Source organism: Myotis davidii, unplaced genomic scaffold (genome assembly GCF_000327345.1).
Source record: "Myotis davidii unplaced genomic scaffold, ASM32734v1 scaffold11, whole genome shotgun sequence".
NCBI classification, from domain to species: Eukaryota; Metazoa; Chordata; class Mammalia; order Chiroptera; family Vespertilionidae; genus Myotis; species Myotis davidii.
Window position 1 is genome coordinate 1802557 of NW_006285791.1, and position 17253 is coordinate 1819809.

General features: G+C 41.1%; 1 protein-coding gene across 2 annotated transcripts in view; it reads right to left on the bottom strand.

Annotated features, from left to right (window-relative positions):
• Positions 1–426: 426 nt before the first annotated feature.
• PIGN (phosphatidylinositol glycan anchor biosynthesis class N) overlaps positions 427–17253 on the bottom strand; it is a 75466-nt gene continuing 58639 nt past the window's right edge. For both annotated transcript variants that reach the window (XM_006756796.2, XM_006756794.2), the window contains 4 exons: positions 15237–15310; positions 13288–13330; positions 10857–10909; positions 427–736 (listed from right to left, as the gene is read on the bottom strand). In XM_006756796.2, the coding sequence (XP_006756859.1) occupies positions 613–736; positions 10857–10909; positions 13288–13330; positions 15237–15310 (294 nt within the window). In that variant the 3' untranslated portion in view covers positions 427–612. The remainder of the gene's footprint in view (positions 737–10856; positions 10910–13287; positions 13331–15236; positions 15311–17253) is intronic.

Genomic DNA, 17253 nt, shown 5'->3' on the forward strand with positions numbered 1-17253 from the left:
ATATTGTTGCATTCTGAAGAAAAATTACAAACACCTGCAAACATTGTTTTCTAGGGAAGCTTTAGTAAATTTAAATAACACATCCTGATAGTTTTCCTGGTGTTACCGTTTAGTAGTTTGAATTATCTGCAAAACCAGTTCTGAGACTTGATAAATATTGATGGTGCCACCTGGAGATTTCGATCAGGTTCAGCCCTTGCACTGGTTCGGCAAGTGATGGGGAGGCGCCCCCCACTCCCCCCCGCCCCAAGAGCGCTTCTCCTCTGCTGATACGGGGAGCCGTAAGGTTGGGGACCAGATGGTTATAGGTGCTCTGAACTGTCAGAAAGAAGAGCTGCCAGCTCAAGGGAAAACATGAACCTGGAGAATGCTTTACCAGGCTTTCCACAGACATAATCACTATTTAAATTTAACACATGCAGAAACTAAAGAAAATGGAAGCTCCTTTATTCCAGACAACCTGTAAGTTCAGAATTCCACGTGTAATTTTCTTTATAGGAGCAGAATGTACCACACATCAAAACCCATCTTCCTTCTGAATCCTTGATAAGCTTTTAATTTCAAAGGAGAATGAGAAACAGGACCCAGATGCGTAAGGATGCTTCGGTGACATCATATGAGGTGGCTTTTAGGTTGGCCACACAGTCCGAGTTTCTTTGTGGTAAGCAGCTGGGCCAGGCCATTGAGAAACACCAGAACGATGGTCATGCACATGACAATCACGTAGTGGCTGATGCTGCAGAAGAGACAAAGGTGTCACAGGCAGAGAGAACACACATGAGGAAGAGCATAAGATTCTTCTAACTAATGATTGTGTACACAGAATTACAAAGGATGCCACTGACTTTGAAACAGATATTAAAATGTTAAGAAACAAATCCGTAATAGAAATGGTGATGAACATAAGTAATATTTTGAGATGTCTCCAACAACTGGAGCATGTTATAAAAATGTCTGACTGGTATTAGCATTGACTGTCTGTGTCTTTGTCACAGACTGAATTTAGAAACTGAATTTCAAAATCTAGCTTTTAGAAAAAATAATGTTCCCTAATTCTTGGATCCTCTGAACAATATTCACAAACTCCCCAACATGTCCCTGGTTAAGTATCCTGACACTCCAGAGCACGCCAGTCTACACTCTGACGTAAGTTACAGGTACTCTGACAAAACTACCAGCCACAAGGAAAGAAAAATGTTACCCAAATTCAAATTCAGTGAAGTGAAAGTTTTAGTCAAGGAATCTAAACAAAGGAGAAAACAAAAACCCACATCTCTTTATTAATCTCAGCGTCAAAGCTAGTGTCTCCCTGACTTTCAGAAAAAGAATAATGAATACTCTTAAAATTACTCAGTCCCATTTCTTGTCTACCAGCAACAGTCAATTCTCAGTTGTCTTTTAAACACAGAAATTGTACTGCCTACACAGAACATGGTTTGATGATAAATTTAGAAGTATGGGAAGAAATTTAGGATATAGATCTGACAAACATACAATACAGCAGAGCCCTCCCCCTCCCACCCCCGCACTGATACGCGTGCAGATTGGCACGTTATTTATTTACAAAGCCTACCAGACTTGCATTTAACTATCTGCCTTTATAACAGATTCACGTTTCACATCTTCAACAGGAGGGAGATGTCTGGGCAGGCCTATAAGAGGCTGGCTTGATGGAGGGAGGCCATGCTTTCTCCCCTATCCTGGCCTCTACCCCCAGCAAACAGGTCCTCCGGGTGCTGGTGATAGGAGCGCCTTCCAGGATTGGCTCCCAGGGTTAGCCTCAGAGAACTTGTCTTGGCCCAGTTGAGTAAAACAGGACGATTACTTTCAGGGACAAGGAGATTAAGGGGAAAGGGAAAGGAGCCTGACAGGTCTCCCTCCCACCTTTTGGTAACTCCACTTCACTAGGTGGATAGCACCCCAAATGTCAATCGTTGGCCTTGGCCAAACCAGGCAAAGCTTCGCATGCTGTCAGGTGGTTGCCCACAGGCAAGGCCCCCCAAGGCCAGGACAGAAGGGTTTCCCTACTCTGAGCAGATTTTATTTTTATTTTTTGGTGATGTTACAGCTTGTAAGCAAGAACCTATGATTGGAAAGCTTTATAGTTTGGTGAGATTGCCTTTGGAAAGACACTGGTTAGGACATTCTCATTTGGAATGTTTCTCTAGGTTCATCTTATAAAATAAACTTGCAGTAGAAAGGAAGAGTTGATTAACTAAAAAACAGAAATTAGAACTGTTAGAAATCAGGGTCTGGTCTAGGGTAGGCTCCTGACCTAAAAAAGAAAACAATAAAATCAGATCCTTAATTGCTAGACAAATATTAACATTAAGTAGGATTTCTGAAACTTTTATTTGTTTTTATTGTAAAATAAACACGTGATAGGATATTGGATTTGTGACCCCTGCCCTAGACTGCCATAGAGACTGGGGTGATGGTCTTTCTTTCTTCCCCCACTGCATCTCTGAGGTCCAATACAAGGTTTGTGGGTCTTTGATTACTATTTATTAAATAAGCTATTAAAGCAAGTAATTTGTGCCCTAGTCCGTTTGGCTCAATGGATAGAGCATTGGCCTGTGGAAGGAAAAGTCCCAGGTTCAATTCCAGTCAAGGGCACATGCCCAGGTTGCAGGCTTGAGTCTCAGTAGGGGATGTGCAGGAGGCAGCCAATCACTGATTTTCTATCATCATTGATGTTTCTCTCTCTCTCTCCCTCTTTGAAATCAATAAAAAATATATTTTTAAAAAAACAAGTAATTTGTAATCAGAGAAACTTCTTTTGTTTTACATTATCCAAGCAGGTTAAATCTGGAGTGAAATCAAACTCCCCTAAAATAGAAATCATAAACATGTGAACAAAAAGGGGCTATATGCTAACTTGACTAGCTCAGGGAAGGCCTGCATGGCAGCCTTGCAAACTCAGAGACCTAAAGTAACCACAAAGGATGGCCTGAAATTAATTTTTTTTAAACTAAAAAGCCGTTTATGGTGGGTAGTCATGTCCTAGACTGGTATCTTCCCTGATGAAGGTCTTAACTGAGCCTGTCTATTCTCTTTTTGCATCTATGATAACATATTATTGGGATGTCAAAGTAATTTTCTTTATTTTGGACCCCTCAAAGCACAGGCAACCCTCTGTGGAGCCCACAAATCCCCTCATTGTTATTGACCTAATTGTTGACTTTAACTATCCTGCACCAACCTAAGTAAAAGAAGTATGTGTCTATCATTTTACTTTTTATCCAACCCCAGTGCTTTCCCCCACTTTGCTTTCTCCCTAATCTATCTCCAAGGGATTTCATGTAGCCCATTTACATCTCCTCTTCTGATTGTAATGTATAAAACAAGGTGTAAAACTGCCATTTTCCAGAGCATTATCTCAGTCCGTTGAGATTCTGCTTCCTGTCATTTGTCAAGAGTTTAGCTCAAATAAACTCACAAAATTTTTTTCACAGGTTTGACTGAATGTTTCTTACATTAGCAGAATGCAAACCCATTCCTTGACCATAAACCAAGTTCCACTTTCTCATCAGATCACTCATTTCCTTACAATGGCCTGAAATGACTGACTCCTGGCTCATTTAAGCTAATGTTATTGGTAGGGAACAGTTGTAAAACTCATTATCTTCATGCAATCGAGCCTTAAGGCATTCAGCTCCTGATATTTCCCATCTATCAAGTCTGTGTCATCTCAGCACAGAGAGTTAAAGGGTACCAAATTTCAACTTGAAATGAATTCCTGTTCCCACTCTCCCCCCATGACTATTTTGACATTATTTAAATCAGTGATTTTCAAGGTGTACATGTGTGATGGTAGAGAGATTGAGTCTGAAGAGCATATGGAATCACCAGGCAGGCCTCTTCAACTTGTATAGCAGTGATAAAAGGTTGGCTGTATTCTCCCCAGTCAGTGTACTAGGCAGGTCATATCTGCCAGATGTACTGGTTAAGTAAAAGATTGAGAATTATTGATTTTAATAAAGCTTGGTATTCATTTATAAGAGTAGAGATATTTTATGGTACTTAGTAATTACATTTAGGATGATTTTAACATATTATTGAGTACAGTCAGAAATTTTAATTATATCTAAAGAGAGAAGATATTTTAGCTGTCATTTGTATTTTAATAAGGTATAACAATAGTGAGTGTAGAAAACAAAGTCCAAATCAACACCACTATCAAATGAAACTACAATTCACTTCCTATCAAATACATTTAGAACATAAATTTAAATGTTTTATGAAAATTACCTCAAAGGCATTTTTTCCTCTCTCAGTGCGCCATATAAAAGGTTATACTCTGCAAAGTTTATGACCTGCTATGAATGAAGAGACAGTGTGAAAGATCAGAAGAAAATTATAGCTGTCATAGCCCAGCACAGTTTTATGGCCGGGCAGGACATTTTTCACACGGCCGTCAACAGCAGCCCTGGTACCATAGTTTCTCCCCAGACACTGAACTCACAGCCTGTTTCCGTTGATCATATTGACTGCAGTCACCCTTTCAAGAGCCTCAATTTCATTCTGGTAAAATCTGCTCTGAAGATGCATTTGAAACCTATTGGACTACCCCCATAAATAGATACACTGTCTCATGCCCTCGTACTCTGGCCTTTATTTTTAAAGAAACTATTTATTAACCCAAAACTAATAGCTGAGGAATCTTTCAAACCGACTTGAAAACTGGCTGTGGTCACCACACTGACACTGTAAACATTCCCAATACAAGTGAAACTATGTTAATGGGGGTGGCTAGCTCCCATTCTTCTCCAAAATGCTGGGACACACTCTCGCCATTTCTGTTTTATAAAGCAAAACATTAGTAAGGATAGTAGGACAATATTCCACTGCTGTGAATAATAGGCATGAAATGGCTGACGTTATAAACAGTATCACTGATACAAAGGAGCTGGGAAATAAAATCTGTCGCAAAGGGAGGCCAATGTAGGAGTGCAGTTCAGATTACCTGGTTCCCACTAAGGGAACCCCAATAAGCTTAATAATATCTGTAATGTGACAAGAAGCATCTCAGCTTTTCAAACAGACATTCACATAGGAATAATTAGAAAACCAGAACTTAAAAGCAACACTCTCACAAATAAAGAGCAGGAAAAATAGAATAATGAAGTTTTTAAAAAAATGTTTTTTATTGATTTCAGAGAGGCAGGGAGAGGGAGAGATAGAAACATCAATGATGAGAGAGAACGTTGAACGGTTGCCTCCTGCACGCCCCAGACTGGGATCAAGCCCACAACCCGGGCATGAGGCCTGACTGAGAATCAAACCATGACCTCCTGGTTCATAGGTCGATGCTCAACCACTGAACCACACTGGCCAGGCAGAATAATGAAATTTTGATATGTGAACCCTATTATATAATGCTGCAATTCTGAGTCTTAAAGCATATTTCCCCCCATTAGCAAAGCCTTTCCCTAGCACTCAGATGCTTACAAAGATGCATGAAACACTCTTAATTGTAGACCTGTACCGCATACTTGCAGCAGTATATGCTAATTCTGTTGTATGGGAAACACAGGGAAAGTTCTAGAATTCTAACTTACGGACAAGAGCAGCAGCAGCAGCAGCAGCAGCAAAAGCCTCACCTTGCAGCATCAACTGGGACAATCCCTTTGGAAAGTCCATTTCACTAACGCAGACTTCATTTTGTTTCCCCATCCTTACCCCTTTCACTCTCTACCCTGCCTTCTGTATTCACCTCCCTTCATTAAGTGGGCATCTTTGGGACAGAACAATAAGAAATAGGGAAGACAAAAGCAGGCCTGGAGAAATTTCAGCGGGAATGGCCAGGAAAGTGCATGGGGAATTTGTGCTGGCTAATCAATGTCTCAGCCTGGTGAGCAGAACTGAGCTCTGGAATCCTCTATTAAATCTGCCTTCGAGAAGTCTCCCAGGGCGAGCACCCCATATAACTTATGGGCTTTAGACCTGTGAAGATGAAGCATTGAGAGTGAAATAAACTGAGGCTTCACATAACTCATTAACCAGTTGTGCCTTTATCACCTTCCCATCCACTTTGGATTTTTAATGTTGTGTCATGAATACACTAGGACAATAAGCATAAACCAGGGCTGTTCCAGGTGAACCCGGACACAGGGTCACAGTAGGTGTAAGTCAGCTCCCATAGTAAAAACCCACAAATGTTTCCACAGCAGTTCTTACCCGGTCTAGCATTAATTACATAGTATTTTAATATGTGTCACAACTCAGTAAAGTACTGACAAACGAGTTCACATCGTTTTCTCAGGGCTCGTACTGCGAGAGGGCCATCACAGCTTTCTCAGGCTTCGGGTGCTAATGCTCATGCTGTTTCCCTCAGTTTGAATGATGCCCACGGTTTGTTTTATGCCTCCGCAGCCTTGCTTTTTGCTATTATTTCCTCTCTGATGAACACTTTATTCCCACAATAGTTGTATAAAGGAGTGCAAGGAATAGGGCCAGAGGTACCATACAAGTACCAAGAAGAACATCATAGTAGATGTTATGTGCAAGTTTTGCAATGGATCAAAGCCTTTGTTAAAGATGATCAAGCAAACACAGGTAACAAATATAAAAATAGCTAAACTGAACTACCTCAAAATTAAAAACTCCTGTGCATCAAAGGACACAATTAACAGAGGAAAAAGGCAACCTACAGAATAGGAGATAATATTTGTAAATCATATATCTGATAAGGAGTTAATATGCAGAAAACTAGTATATAAAGAACTCCTACAGCTAAACAATAAAAAGCCAAAACCCACTTAAAAATGGGCAAAGAAGTTGAATAGATATTTCCCCAAAGAAGACATACAAATGGCCAACAAGTATATGAAAAATGTTCAACAAGTTTAATTACTAGGGAAATGCAAATCAAAACTACAATGAGCTACACCTCTCACCCATCAGGATGACGATATCAAAACAAAACAAAAATGGAAGCAGAAAAGGTTTGGCGAGGATGTAGAGAAATTGGAACTCTGTGTACTGTTGGTAGGAATGTAAAATGGTATGACTCCTATGGAAAATATTGTGGCGGTTTCTCAAAAAATTAAGACTACAACTACAATATGATCCAGCAATCCTACTTCTGGGTACATATATCTGATAGAACTGAAAGTAGGGACTCAAATAGGTAATGCACACCCATGTTCACAGCAGCATTATTCACAATAACCAAAGGGTGGAAGCAGCCTAAGTATCTGCTGATAAATGAAAGGATAAACAAAACGAACTATATATATTAAACCCTAATATGCAAATAGACCAAACATTGGAACAACAGAACCGGTTGCTATGACGTGCGCTGACTACCAGGAGGCGTGTGCGGAACATGGCAGGCGTTGGCCGCAGCAGGATGGTGGAGCAGGTGAGTGGGGGTGCCAGACCAAGGCGGGGCACCGGTCGCTGTCATCGGAGTATGCCTCTGGTGGTTACTGAAAATTCTTTGCTCCTACGCACCGCAGTCCCACCCAGCACTCACACCCGCTGCCAGCGCCAACCCCGGCTCTGCTCACACCCGCTATTGGCGCCGGAGTCGCTGCTTGCACCCACTGCCGGTGCCTGGCGCCAGCCCTAATTGCTTGGTGCCATCAGTGGGTGCAAGCACCGGCTGCTGGCCACGATTGCCCCTCAGGCCTTCTCCACCTCCCCCAGCTCTTGAGGAGTGATTGGGGCCGGCAGCCGCCTCTCGCACCTGCTGCCAGCAACAGCCCCATTTGCACCCGCTGCTGGTGCTGCCGCTTGCACCCACTGCCAGCACCAACCCTACTTGCACTCGCAGCTGGTACCAGAGCTACCAATCCCACTCTCTGCCGGCGCCCATCACCAGTCCCGATCACTCAGCACCTCAGCTGGTGCGATTGGCAGCTGCAGGCCCCAATTGCTCCTGAGGGCTTCTCCACCTCCCCCTGCTCCTGAGGGGAGTTCGGGGCAGCCGCTCCTGCTCGCACCCACTGATAGCGCCAGCCCTGCTTACACCCGCTGCTAGCACTGGCTCCAGTTGCTCGGCGCCATCAGCGGGTGCGAGCGGGGCTGGCACTGTCAGCACGTGGGAGCGGCAACAGCAGGAGCGGGGCTGTCAGCAGACAGGGGACTGGGGGCTGCAGCAGGAGGGGCCGATCGGGGGCACAAAGAATGGGCCTAGACCCGCCCCTGTGCCCATCACAGCCTTGCAGCCCACAGTTCCTTTCAAGGTGCACAAATTCGTGCACTGGATCCCTAGCATATACATACAATGGAATGTTATCCAGGATTCAAACAGAAAGAAATCCTGACACATGCTACAACATGGCTGAACCTTGAGAACATTATGCTAAGTGAAAGTAGCCAGTGACACAAGGACAGATATTGTGTAATTCCACTTAGATAAGGTACCTAGAATAGCGTAATTCATAGAGACAGAAAAGAGAATGGCGGTTGCCTGGGGCTGGGGTCGGGGCAAATAAGGAATTTTTAGTTTTGCAAGATAAAAAAGTTCTAGAGGTTGCATGCACAATGTGAGTATACTTAATACTGAAATACACACTTAAAAATGGTTAAGACGGTAAATCTTATGACATATATATAATCACTAGAGGCCTGGTGCACAAAAACTCGTGCACTCGGGGGAGGGGTTCCTCAGCCCTGCCTGTGCCTCTCACAATCCGGAAGCCCTCAGGGGATGTCCAACTGATGGCTTAGACCCAGTCCCCAAGTAGGCCTAAGCTGCAGTCTGGCCTCCCTCTGCAGGAGGCGACTGGGCAGGCTGATCAGAAGACAGCACCGGTGAGCGGCCGCCCCCCCCCCATCACCCCTCTGTCACCACTGGCCATCCCGCCCATTGCCATCCCCTCCCTCTGCCCGCTGGCATGCACCTTGCCTGGTCTTGGCGCTGCCTGCTCACTGGCCCCACCCCCCGCCAACCAGTTATTCTGCTGATTTGCATATTATACTTTTATTATATAGAATAATTTTTTGGTGTTTTTTAAAAAGAATTTTTGTGAGTTTATTTGACCCAAACATCACCATAATTTTTTAAAAAGAAAAAAAAATCTATCTAGGAAAATGAGAGTGAAAGTTAGTGAAGGGCCTCCCAACATAGGAGGTGAAACTGCAGGACGCAGGAAAAAGCCATGTCTATGTCTGGCAGTACAGAGTGACTTCCAGGGAATGGAAAGAGAACTGAAGACTGGCTGTTAAGACTGTGACACCAGGCACCCATATGACAACGCTGTAATGACCCTGGCAGTGCTAACTCAGCCAGTGCCTCCACTTCCAGACACAGTCCCTTCCCTCACTCCCCGACCTCACCCTGGAGTAAACTTGTTTAACAAAGGCGGTCAAGATTCCTAACTCCCAGGCAATGATTCACTCGTGAAAGTAACATCCAAAATACCAAAGTTCAAGTAGAACCAAAAAATATGGCTCCTCACTTATAGGCCAGTAGAATGTACACTGTTGCTTTGTATGCAGGGAGTCCAATTTAAGGGTCTCAAAGGATGCTTTCTAGAAATTTCTAGAAAACGTATGGTTTCTGAAATCCAAGTAATTTATCCCACTTCACAAACACATGCATTGGGCTTTTTCACCTCAATAGCTTTGCCCATATCCATTCTGTCTGTCTAAAATACTCTTTGCAAACCTCTGAGTCCACTAATTGAAATTATATCCTCCACTGAAGGCCCAGCTTAAATGCAGACGTTGCACAGCTTTTTCAGTCACTGAAGCCTGAAGTGGCCTTGGCCTCCCTTCAGTATTCACATAGCCTTTATCCGGTGCTGCTTGCATTGTAATTATCATGCTCCGGAGTCTGTGCTAGACCACAATCTCCCTAAATGCAGGGCCAGGTGTCAGTCAGATGTTTCCCGGCTGGAATGACACTCACCCTCACAAGTTACACATTAGGTCCCTCCACTCAGTGCTTAAATTCCCCACATCCTGATGAGTGAGTCTCTCTCTCCAGCCACAGGGCATCACTAAGCCTTGAGGCTGGCAATTTCATTCACTTTTGGGGCCTTGCCAATGCCTGAGAATACTTTACACATTATGAGTATCCACTATGTGATGTTTTTTCTGAAGAAACTAGAGGCCTGATGCATGAAATTCGTGCAACAGTAGGCCCTTCCTTCCCCCGGCTGCCGCGGCAGCTTCCCTCTGGCCCCCGGGACCCAGGCTTCCCTCGCAGCCCTGACTTCGTCCAGAAGGTCGTCTGGAAGGACATCTGTCTAATTAGCATATTATGCTTTTATTATTATAGATGATCTATATATTAAATGCATATACAATGCAAAAGAATAAAACAGTTATGTCACATTATTGTGTAATCCTAATCTTTTAGAGCCAGTATCATCCTCCGTAAAATGGAAATAATTATATTTTCTTTGCATTACTGTCATGAGAATTAATGAAATAATATACCTACAACTCAAAATACACTTTGGGAAATAAATGACTTTTTAATACTAATTATTATACCAATTTGTAGCAAAATAACCCATCCTCCAATTAAAACTGCCAAATAAATTTCACACTGTAAACTGAACAGTTTCATTTTTCTAAAGAGAGATGGAATGATGATGAGAACATAGATTTTGGAGTGATCTCTGAACTCCCAGATTCAGGCTGTGTCCCTGCACCTTCCTGCTGTCCTGTCCTTCTCTCCACACTTAACAGCTGATCACATGTCATCCCAGGAAAACATTTGTGAATATGTTAGTGCCAAGAATTTGAGAGATAGGTCTCACTACCTGAGGCTTAAAATAACTGTTACTTGCTATGCTTATCTCAAAAATCAATTTGGCATCTTCCATACATACTAAGATATCAATTTACTTTTTCCACTGGACTGTTAAGAATTTCTGTGTGAATATATACTATACCTTGTTCCAATATCAAGCCAGCTGCCATAATCCTTGACCAAGAAGAAAAAATGCTGTAAAATAAAACAAAAGATGGTTTCATGAAAAACAAAGGCTGTTTGATTTAGTTGGAAAAACAATGTTGTTTTAGGATTATGTGTTTCAGATTTCTGATGCCTCAGAACCACTATATGACTGGAATCAATAAGAATTTGTTTCTTATTTAAATTTTTGCTTTGACTAAAACGTGCAATCATCTAAGAGCCAGAAATAGCATTACCATTCAATCAAATGAATGCAAAAGTGAATTTTGTTAATAACTAGAAATAAAGAAAATCAACTTTTATAGAAGGCATTAAATAATACCAAGGACCTCAGTGAAAAGAAGCCATATCATCATATCATCCATCCATCAACCAATATTCACTGACCACCTACTATGTGCTAGTCACTGTGTTAGGTCCTGGAAGTAAATGCTCTTTCAGAGGGTGTCTAATCCGGTGAATGATGCAGTCAAGTTACCAAGTGTGTGTGTGTGTGTGGCTGAGGGGAGGGCGCGGGGAGGGTGAGAGAGAGAGAGAGAGAGAGAGAGAGAGAGAGAGAGAGAGAGAGAGAGAGATATGAGTGTGATCACTAGAAAACTTAGGCCATTAAGGGACAGAGAAGAAGGGGAACACACCCTGCCTGGAATATAAGGGAAAGCAGCTCATTAAAAAGTCTAAAAATCTAAGTGAAAGTAAGAGTCACATGAAAGATGAGATTGGGGAGATGTGAGAAATATGTTTCTGACAGAGGGAGTAAACTATATAACTGCCAACAGTCCAGGTAGAGTTTGGCAGGTCCAAGGTGTGGCTGGGGTAGAGAAAACAGGAGAGACAGGTGAGAGATGATGCCTATGGCGTAAGCAGAAGCTAGACACGAATCACTTTCTAAGTTAAATTAAACAATTTGACTCTTTATATAAAATTTGAAATCAGAGAATTTGAATTCCCTTCTGTTAATATGTCTTGCCTATTGCCACTTTGTGAGTAAAACTGAAAGCTGATTTACTCTAACGTTATTATGTGTGGTCAATTTCAGACAGATAGAGGCATACCTCATTTTATTTTACTTCACTTTATTGTGCTTCACAGATTGTGTGTGTGTGTGCCTTTTAAAAATAAATTAAAGACAAGAGAGTCTCCCCCAGCAAAAAGATTATGGCTTACTTTATCGTGATGTTGCTTTATTGAGGTGGTCTGGAACTGAGCCTGAAATATCTGTGAGGTATGCCTGTACTGCAAATCCAGTTCAATACAACACACAAATGCTCTCATCTAAATCAAGTGACTGGGAATCTAATGTGAGAAGTTACTGCAATTGCTGTCTCTAATCACGTCTACGTAGGATTAGCACAGTAAAGACTTAACCATATCCCAAGAGAGGCCTGTCTCTTGCCCAGCTCCTGAGAGGTGATTTCTGGGCCTTTGGACTGTCATGCCTGGGCCCTTGGTCACTGAACTGTCATGGAGATGAGAGGTCAGCCATGGGAACAGCATGGACACAAGGCTCTGGTGACAATGACTGGCAGTGCTCTGTGTATTGCCACACACTGATGCTGAAAAAGGGGTGCTGTACTGATTCTCCAGGGAGAGGACGACAGAGCTCTGAGCCTGGACGCCTGGACTCTCCTGGCCTCTGCCCTCTGTGTCTCTTCTCTGGGCAGATTGTAATCTGTATCCTTTCCCGCGATAAATCATAGCTGTGAATATAGCTGTCTTCAGTGAGTCTGTGAGTCCATCTAGTGAAGTCTGTGAGTCCATCTAGTGAATCATCCAACCTGAGGGTACACCCTGGGTTGGGAACCCCTAAACTTGCAGGTAAAATAGGTTCTTTTTGTTAACACACGGCGCTCCAACCAATTGAGCCACACCAGCCAGGGCAAAAGAGAAGACATTTACAAAAGGCCCACCTACACGCTCCTCACTCTGAATTCATTTATTAGCGCTACCATTTTGATAACATCTTCCCACTTGAAAAGCTCCATTTACCTTTCCTTCCACTTCTCCCTCCCTCCTTTTCTCTTTCTTTTTCCATCTGAGAAAATAGTTAAATAATCGACATTTCAAGTAGAAAAATAATGTATTGCCTAAACCTAAAGTTAGCTTTTCTGTTAACTTCCTATGGAAGTTCTTTCAGACACAATGCACCATAGAAGACTAGGTATAACATGAGAGATTCAAAAAAAGAAAAAAACCAAACACAAGAAAAATAAATCAAGAACACTTTTCACACTTTAACAAGAGCACTCTTACTGTATGTCATATAGAAAGAAAGAAATTTATATGTGCACATTATTCCAGAACTTATAACTTAGTATCTAAAGATTCCATGTACAGAAATGAACTCATATTTATCTTGATTAAATTAGCTTCTCAATCTTATTTATACTGAATATCCAAGAATGTCTTACCAAAGCCATAATGTCTGAAATGACGAGAACCATGAGAAAAAGACTGAAGAAAAAAAAGAAAAATTACACATAATACAACATGCACATTTTTAAAGCACATTAAAATAAAAGTGAGAATAGTCAAATAACCCAATATTCTGTATTTTTGCTTCTGAAAATATTACTTTCGACAAAAGCTCTTTTCATATTAGAAGAATCCTATGTATCCTTTGCCCAGTTTCCTCCAATGGTAACATTTTACAAAAACAGTACAGTATCACAACCAGGAGATTGACATTGATACTGTCAAGATACAGAATGCTTCCATCACTACACTTCCCTCATGATCCTCTTTTACAGCCACACCTATCCTCCTCTCACAGAGCCCTACTCAGTCCCTAACCCCTGGGAACCAATAATGTGTTCCCTGTTTCTTTAATTTTGCCATTTCAAGATGCTGTATAAGTGGGATCATTTATTTTACTAAAAAAAATTTTTTTTATTGATTTTTAGAGAGAGTGGGAGAGGGAGAGAAACATCGATGTGAGAGCAGAACATCATTTGGCTGCCTCCCACATGCACCCCAACCAGGGATGAACCCCCAACTTGGGCATGTGCCCTGATTGGGAATTGAACCGACAACCTTTCAAGTGTACAGGACGGCGCTCCAACCAATTGAGCCACACCAGCCAGAGCAAAAGAGAATACATTTATAAAGCCTCAACTTTGTCACCTTTGCTTCAGTTTTTCCCTTTGTGTTGAGTTTTTCACTGCATTGGTCTCAGGATATAGTTAATACACATGTGTATACAGGAGTGCATGTGTACACACACACAAACACAAAAATATACATATGCATACATGCACTCATTTTGATGAGCCTTCTATTTCTCACTCCATAATGCCCCAGCTCTTTTGATTTAAACATTAATTAAAATCTCTTCTAAAAAATGTACCCATTAATAAATGCAAGAAAGTACCTATTAGTTACTGGTTATTCCATCTAAGTAACTATCTTTTATGTGATATTGACAAGGTTTAAATGCTTTCAATATTAACTTTATGTAAATATCCTGCAAAAATATACAAAATAAAACTAGAAACCAGATTTCTACTATTTTTAAACAGTGGAAAAAATATGTTTCTTTTTTTTATTATGGCACATGCATAATAATATGCTAAGCCCAGTTCTAGCTTAAACTCATCAAGAAGAACATGCAAATTTATTCTAATATTAGTTACTTCTTTCAGCACTGAATATGCTAGTTTGATTCAAGAATAACAGAACTGCTAAAAAGCTTCATATTTATCTGGTGTCTTTCAGTCCAGTGCTGATAAGGCAATTTTATTGGGTAAAAAAGAAAATAATAGAGTTGACAGCTTCTCTTCCAGAGGCTTGATTGCTGAAGACTGATTGCTCCAGAAATTCCCCCAAACTCAGAAAGAGTACTTTCCATTCTGATTGTCAAATGTGTAAAAATCAAGACTAAGAAACAATGTATATTATTGACATTTAGGAGTTAAATGTTAATTTAACTTTGCAGTTAAATGCAAAGTGAAATAATGTTAATAGATTTGTCTAATACATATTTAAGAAATAATCCCCAAAACAGACTGATATCCCTTATTTGTTTTATAGGCACAGTTATATCTATAACATACAAGTCATTCACCACAAAAAAATTTAACATTTATGTTTTACTATTTTGTAAGGAGGCTCTTCATTAGCTTTAATGATATTCTAATAACATTGCATTGTTAAGAAAGTGTATTTGTCTACCAGAGGCTCTGATCAACTGGTTTCCTCTAATGAAATTGAACTCTAAAAGGGTAAAATATCTTTTTTTCATTTTTATAATAAACAATCTATGTTACAATGTCTTAACAGTAATCACACCAAATACCCTCAAATGCTTATCCTCATTTCCAAAAAGTGTACAAATCCAATGTTTCTTAAATATTCACCTTACCTTTTTGATGATAACTGGGTAGTTAATTGAACGGCTTCAAAAGCACACATCACCAGAACAAAGGGGATAAAAATCTGTTTAAAAGAACAAAAAATGATGCCATGAACAGCCGAAGCATATGAAAAGCTTTTTGAAATAAATGTTATTCCTGTTTATAGAAATATTTCAGTTTCTCAAATAACTTTTATCTATATTAGTGTAGAGTGAATGCTGAAATAAAACCATGACACCAATGACACACAGAACAGTGATGAAGCTGATTTTAAAATCTACATCAACAGCATATGCAATATAAAAAATAACAAGTATCAACACATTCCAAATAAAATGTATTAAAATTTTTTGTTCTGCATAACTACTTATATTAAGGACCATGTTCAAATGCTTCGAAGAGGGTGTGAAAGGCACAGAATGGCCAAATCAAATAAATTTTGGAACCTGATAATTGGATTCACTGATCCCTGAACCCATCTGGTTATTTGATATTATAACTCCATAAACATAATTCAGCTGCTTTACCATTGCTTTGGTTGTTTTATGTTAATGCTAATTTATTTATGTTTATAAAATTCATATCCCTGTAAAAAATTGTAAAACAATGAAAAAGGAATAATAAAATTTATAGAGGTTGAAAATCCATAAACCTGAGCTAACACTGATAATATTTTGAGATGCTGTTTTCCAATGACCAATTTATAAAAAATATATATTACTTGATATTTTTAAAAAGAAGAGAGTGAGGCGATATGGAAAAGAAATGTTCAAGACTGCCTAAGATTCCTTTTCAGGTGAAGGTTATGTGACTACACGGAACTCAGGACGACCTTCGCTCCCAGCCACATCCACAGAGAGAGTCTTCAGGTGCATTATGTCAGTAAAGCTCACTGAATGAGGACAGAGGTTAAAGGTCTAGCATTCTAATGGAAACTTTTGCTTTTATTTATTTACTTTTTAAATTAAAGGTCTATGGTTTTTAAAAGACTGAGAAAAGAACTACTATTATAAAAAATGTAAATTCAGGAAGCACATGTTCTAAAATAATTCACTAGGGAATGGGACACAAGATAATGAACATCTTTTTAACATTTCTTAAAGTTACATTTGTATTAGTGCAGTAACAACAAAAAAATAGGATATTAATCCTATTAAGAGATACATACTTTTAACAATTATTACTTTTGTGATCTGAACAGAAGGCAATCACATTTTTGGTAGATATTAGTCACTTTAGCTAAACAAATATATATATATATAACTGGCCCTCCGTATCTACAGAGTCAACCAACTATGGATTGAAAATATTTGGGGAGAAAAATTACATTATTGCTAATATGTACTAGAGGCCTGGTGCACGGATTCATACACCAGTGGGGTCCCTCGGCCTGGCCTGCACCCTCTCACAATCCGGGACCCCTTTGGGGATGTTGGATAGTTGGTTTCGGCCCAATCCAGACAGGAGGGAGCCTGATCCCTGCAGGCCCAATCCAGACAGGAGGGAGCCTGATCCCCACAGGCCCAATCCACACAGGAGGGAGCCTGATCGTGTGCATTGAGCATCTGTCCCCCGGTGGTAGTGCATGTCATAGCAACCAGTTGAGCGGTCATTTGGTTGCTTAGGCTTTTATATATATACGAGAGGCCTGGTGCACAAAAATTTGTACACTCGGGGGGGAAGGGGAGGTCCCTCAGCCCGGCCTGTGCCCTCTCGCAGTCTGGGACCCCTCAGGAGATAACGACCTGCTGACGTAGGCCTGCTCCCGGGTGGCAGAGGGCAGGCCAATCCCTAGGTGCAGCCCCTGGTCGGGCTCACAGTAGGGCTGGATGGGGAGTTGGGGCACCGCCCCCTGTCATACACAGAGCAGGGAGGATTGGGAGGTTTCGATGCCACTCTCAGTCACACTCAGGTTAGGGCCGATTCGGGGGTTGGGGCACTGCCCCTGTCACACACAAAGCAGGGCCCATCAGGGGTTTGGGGAGCTCTCCTCTGTCATGCACAGAGCAGGGCAGATCAGGGGAT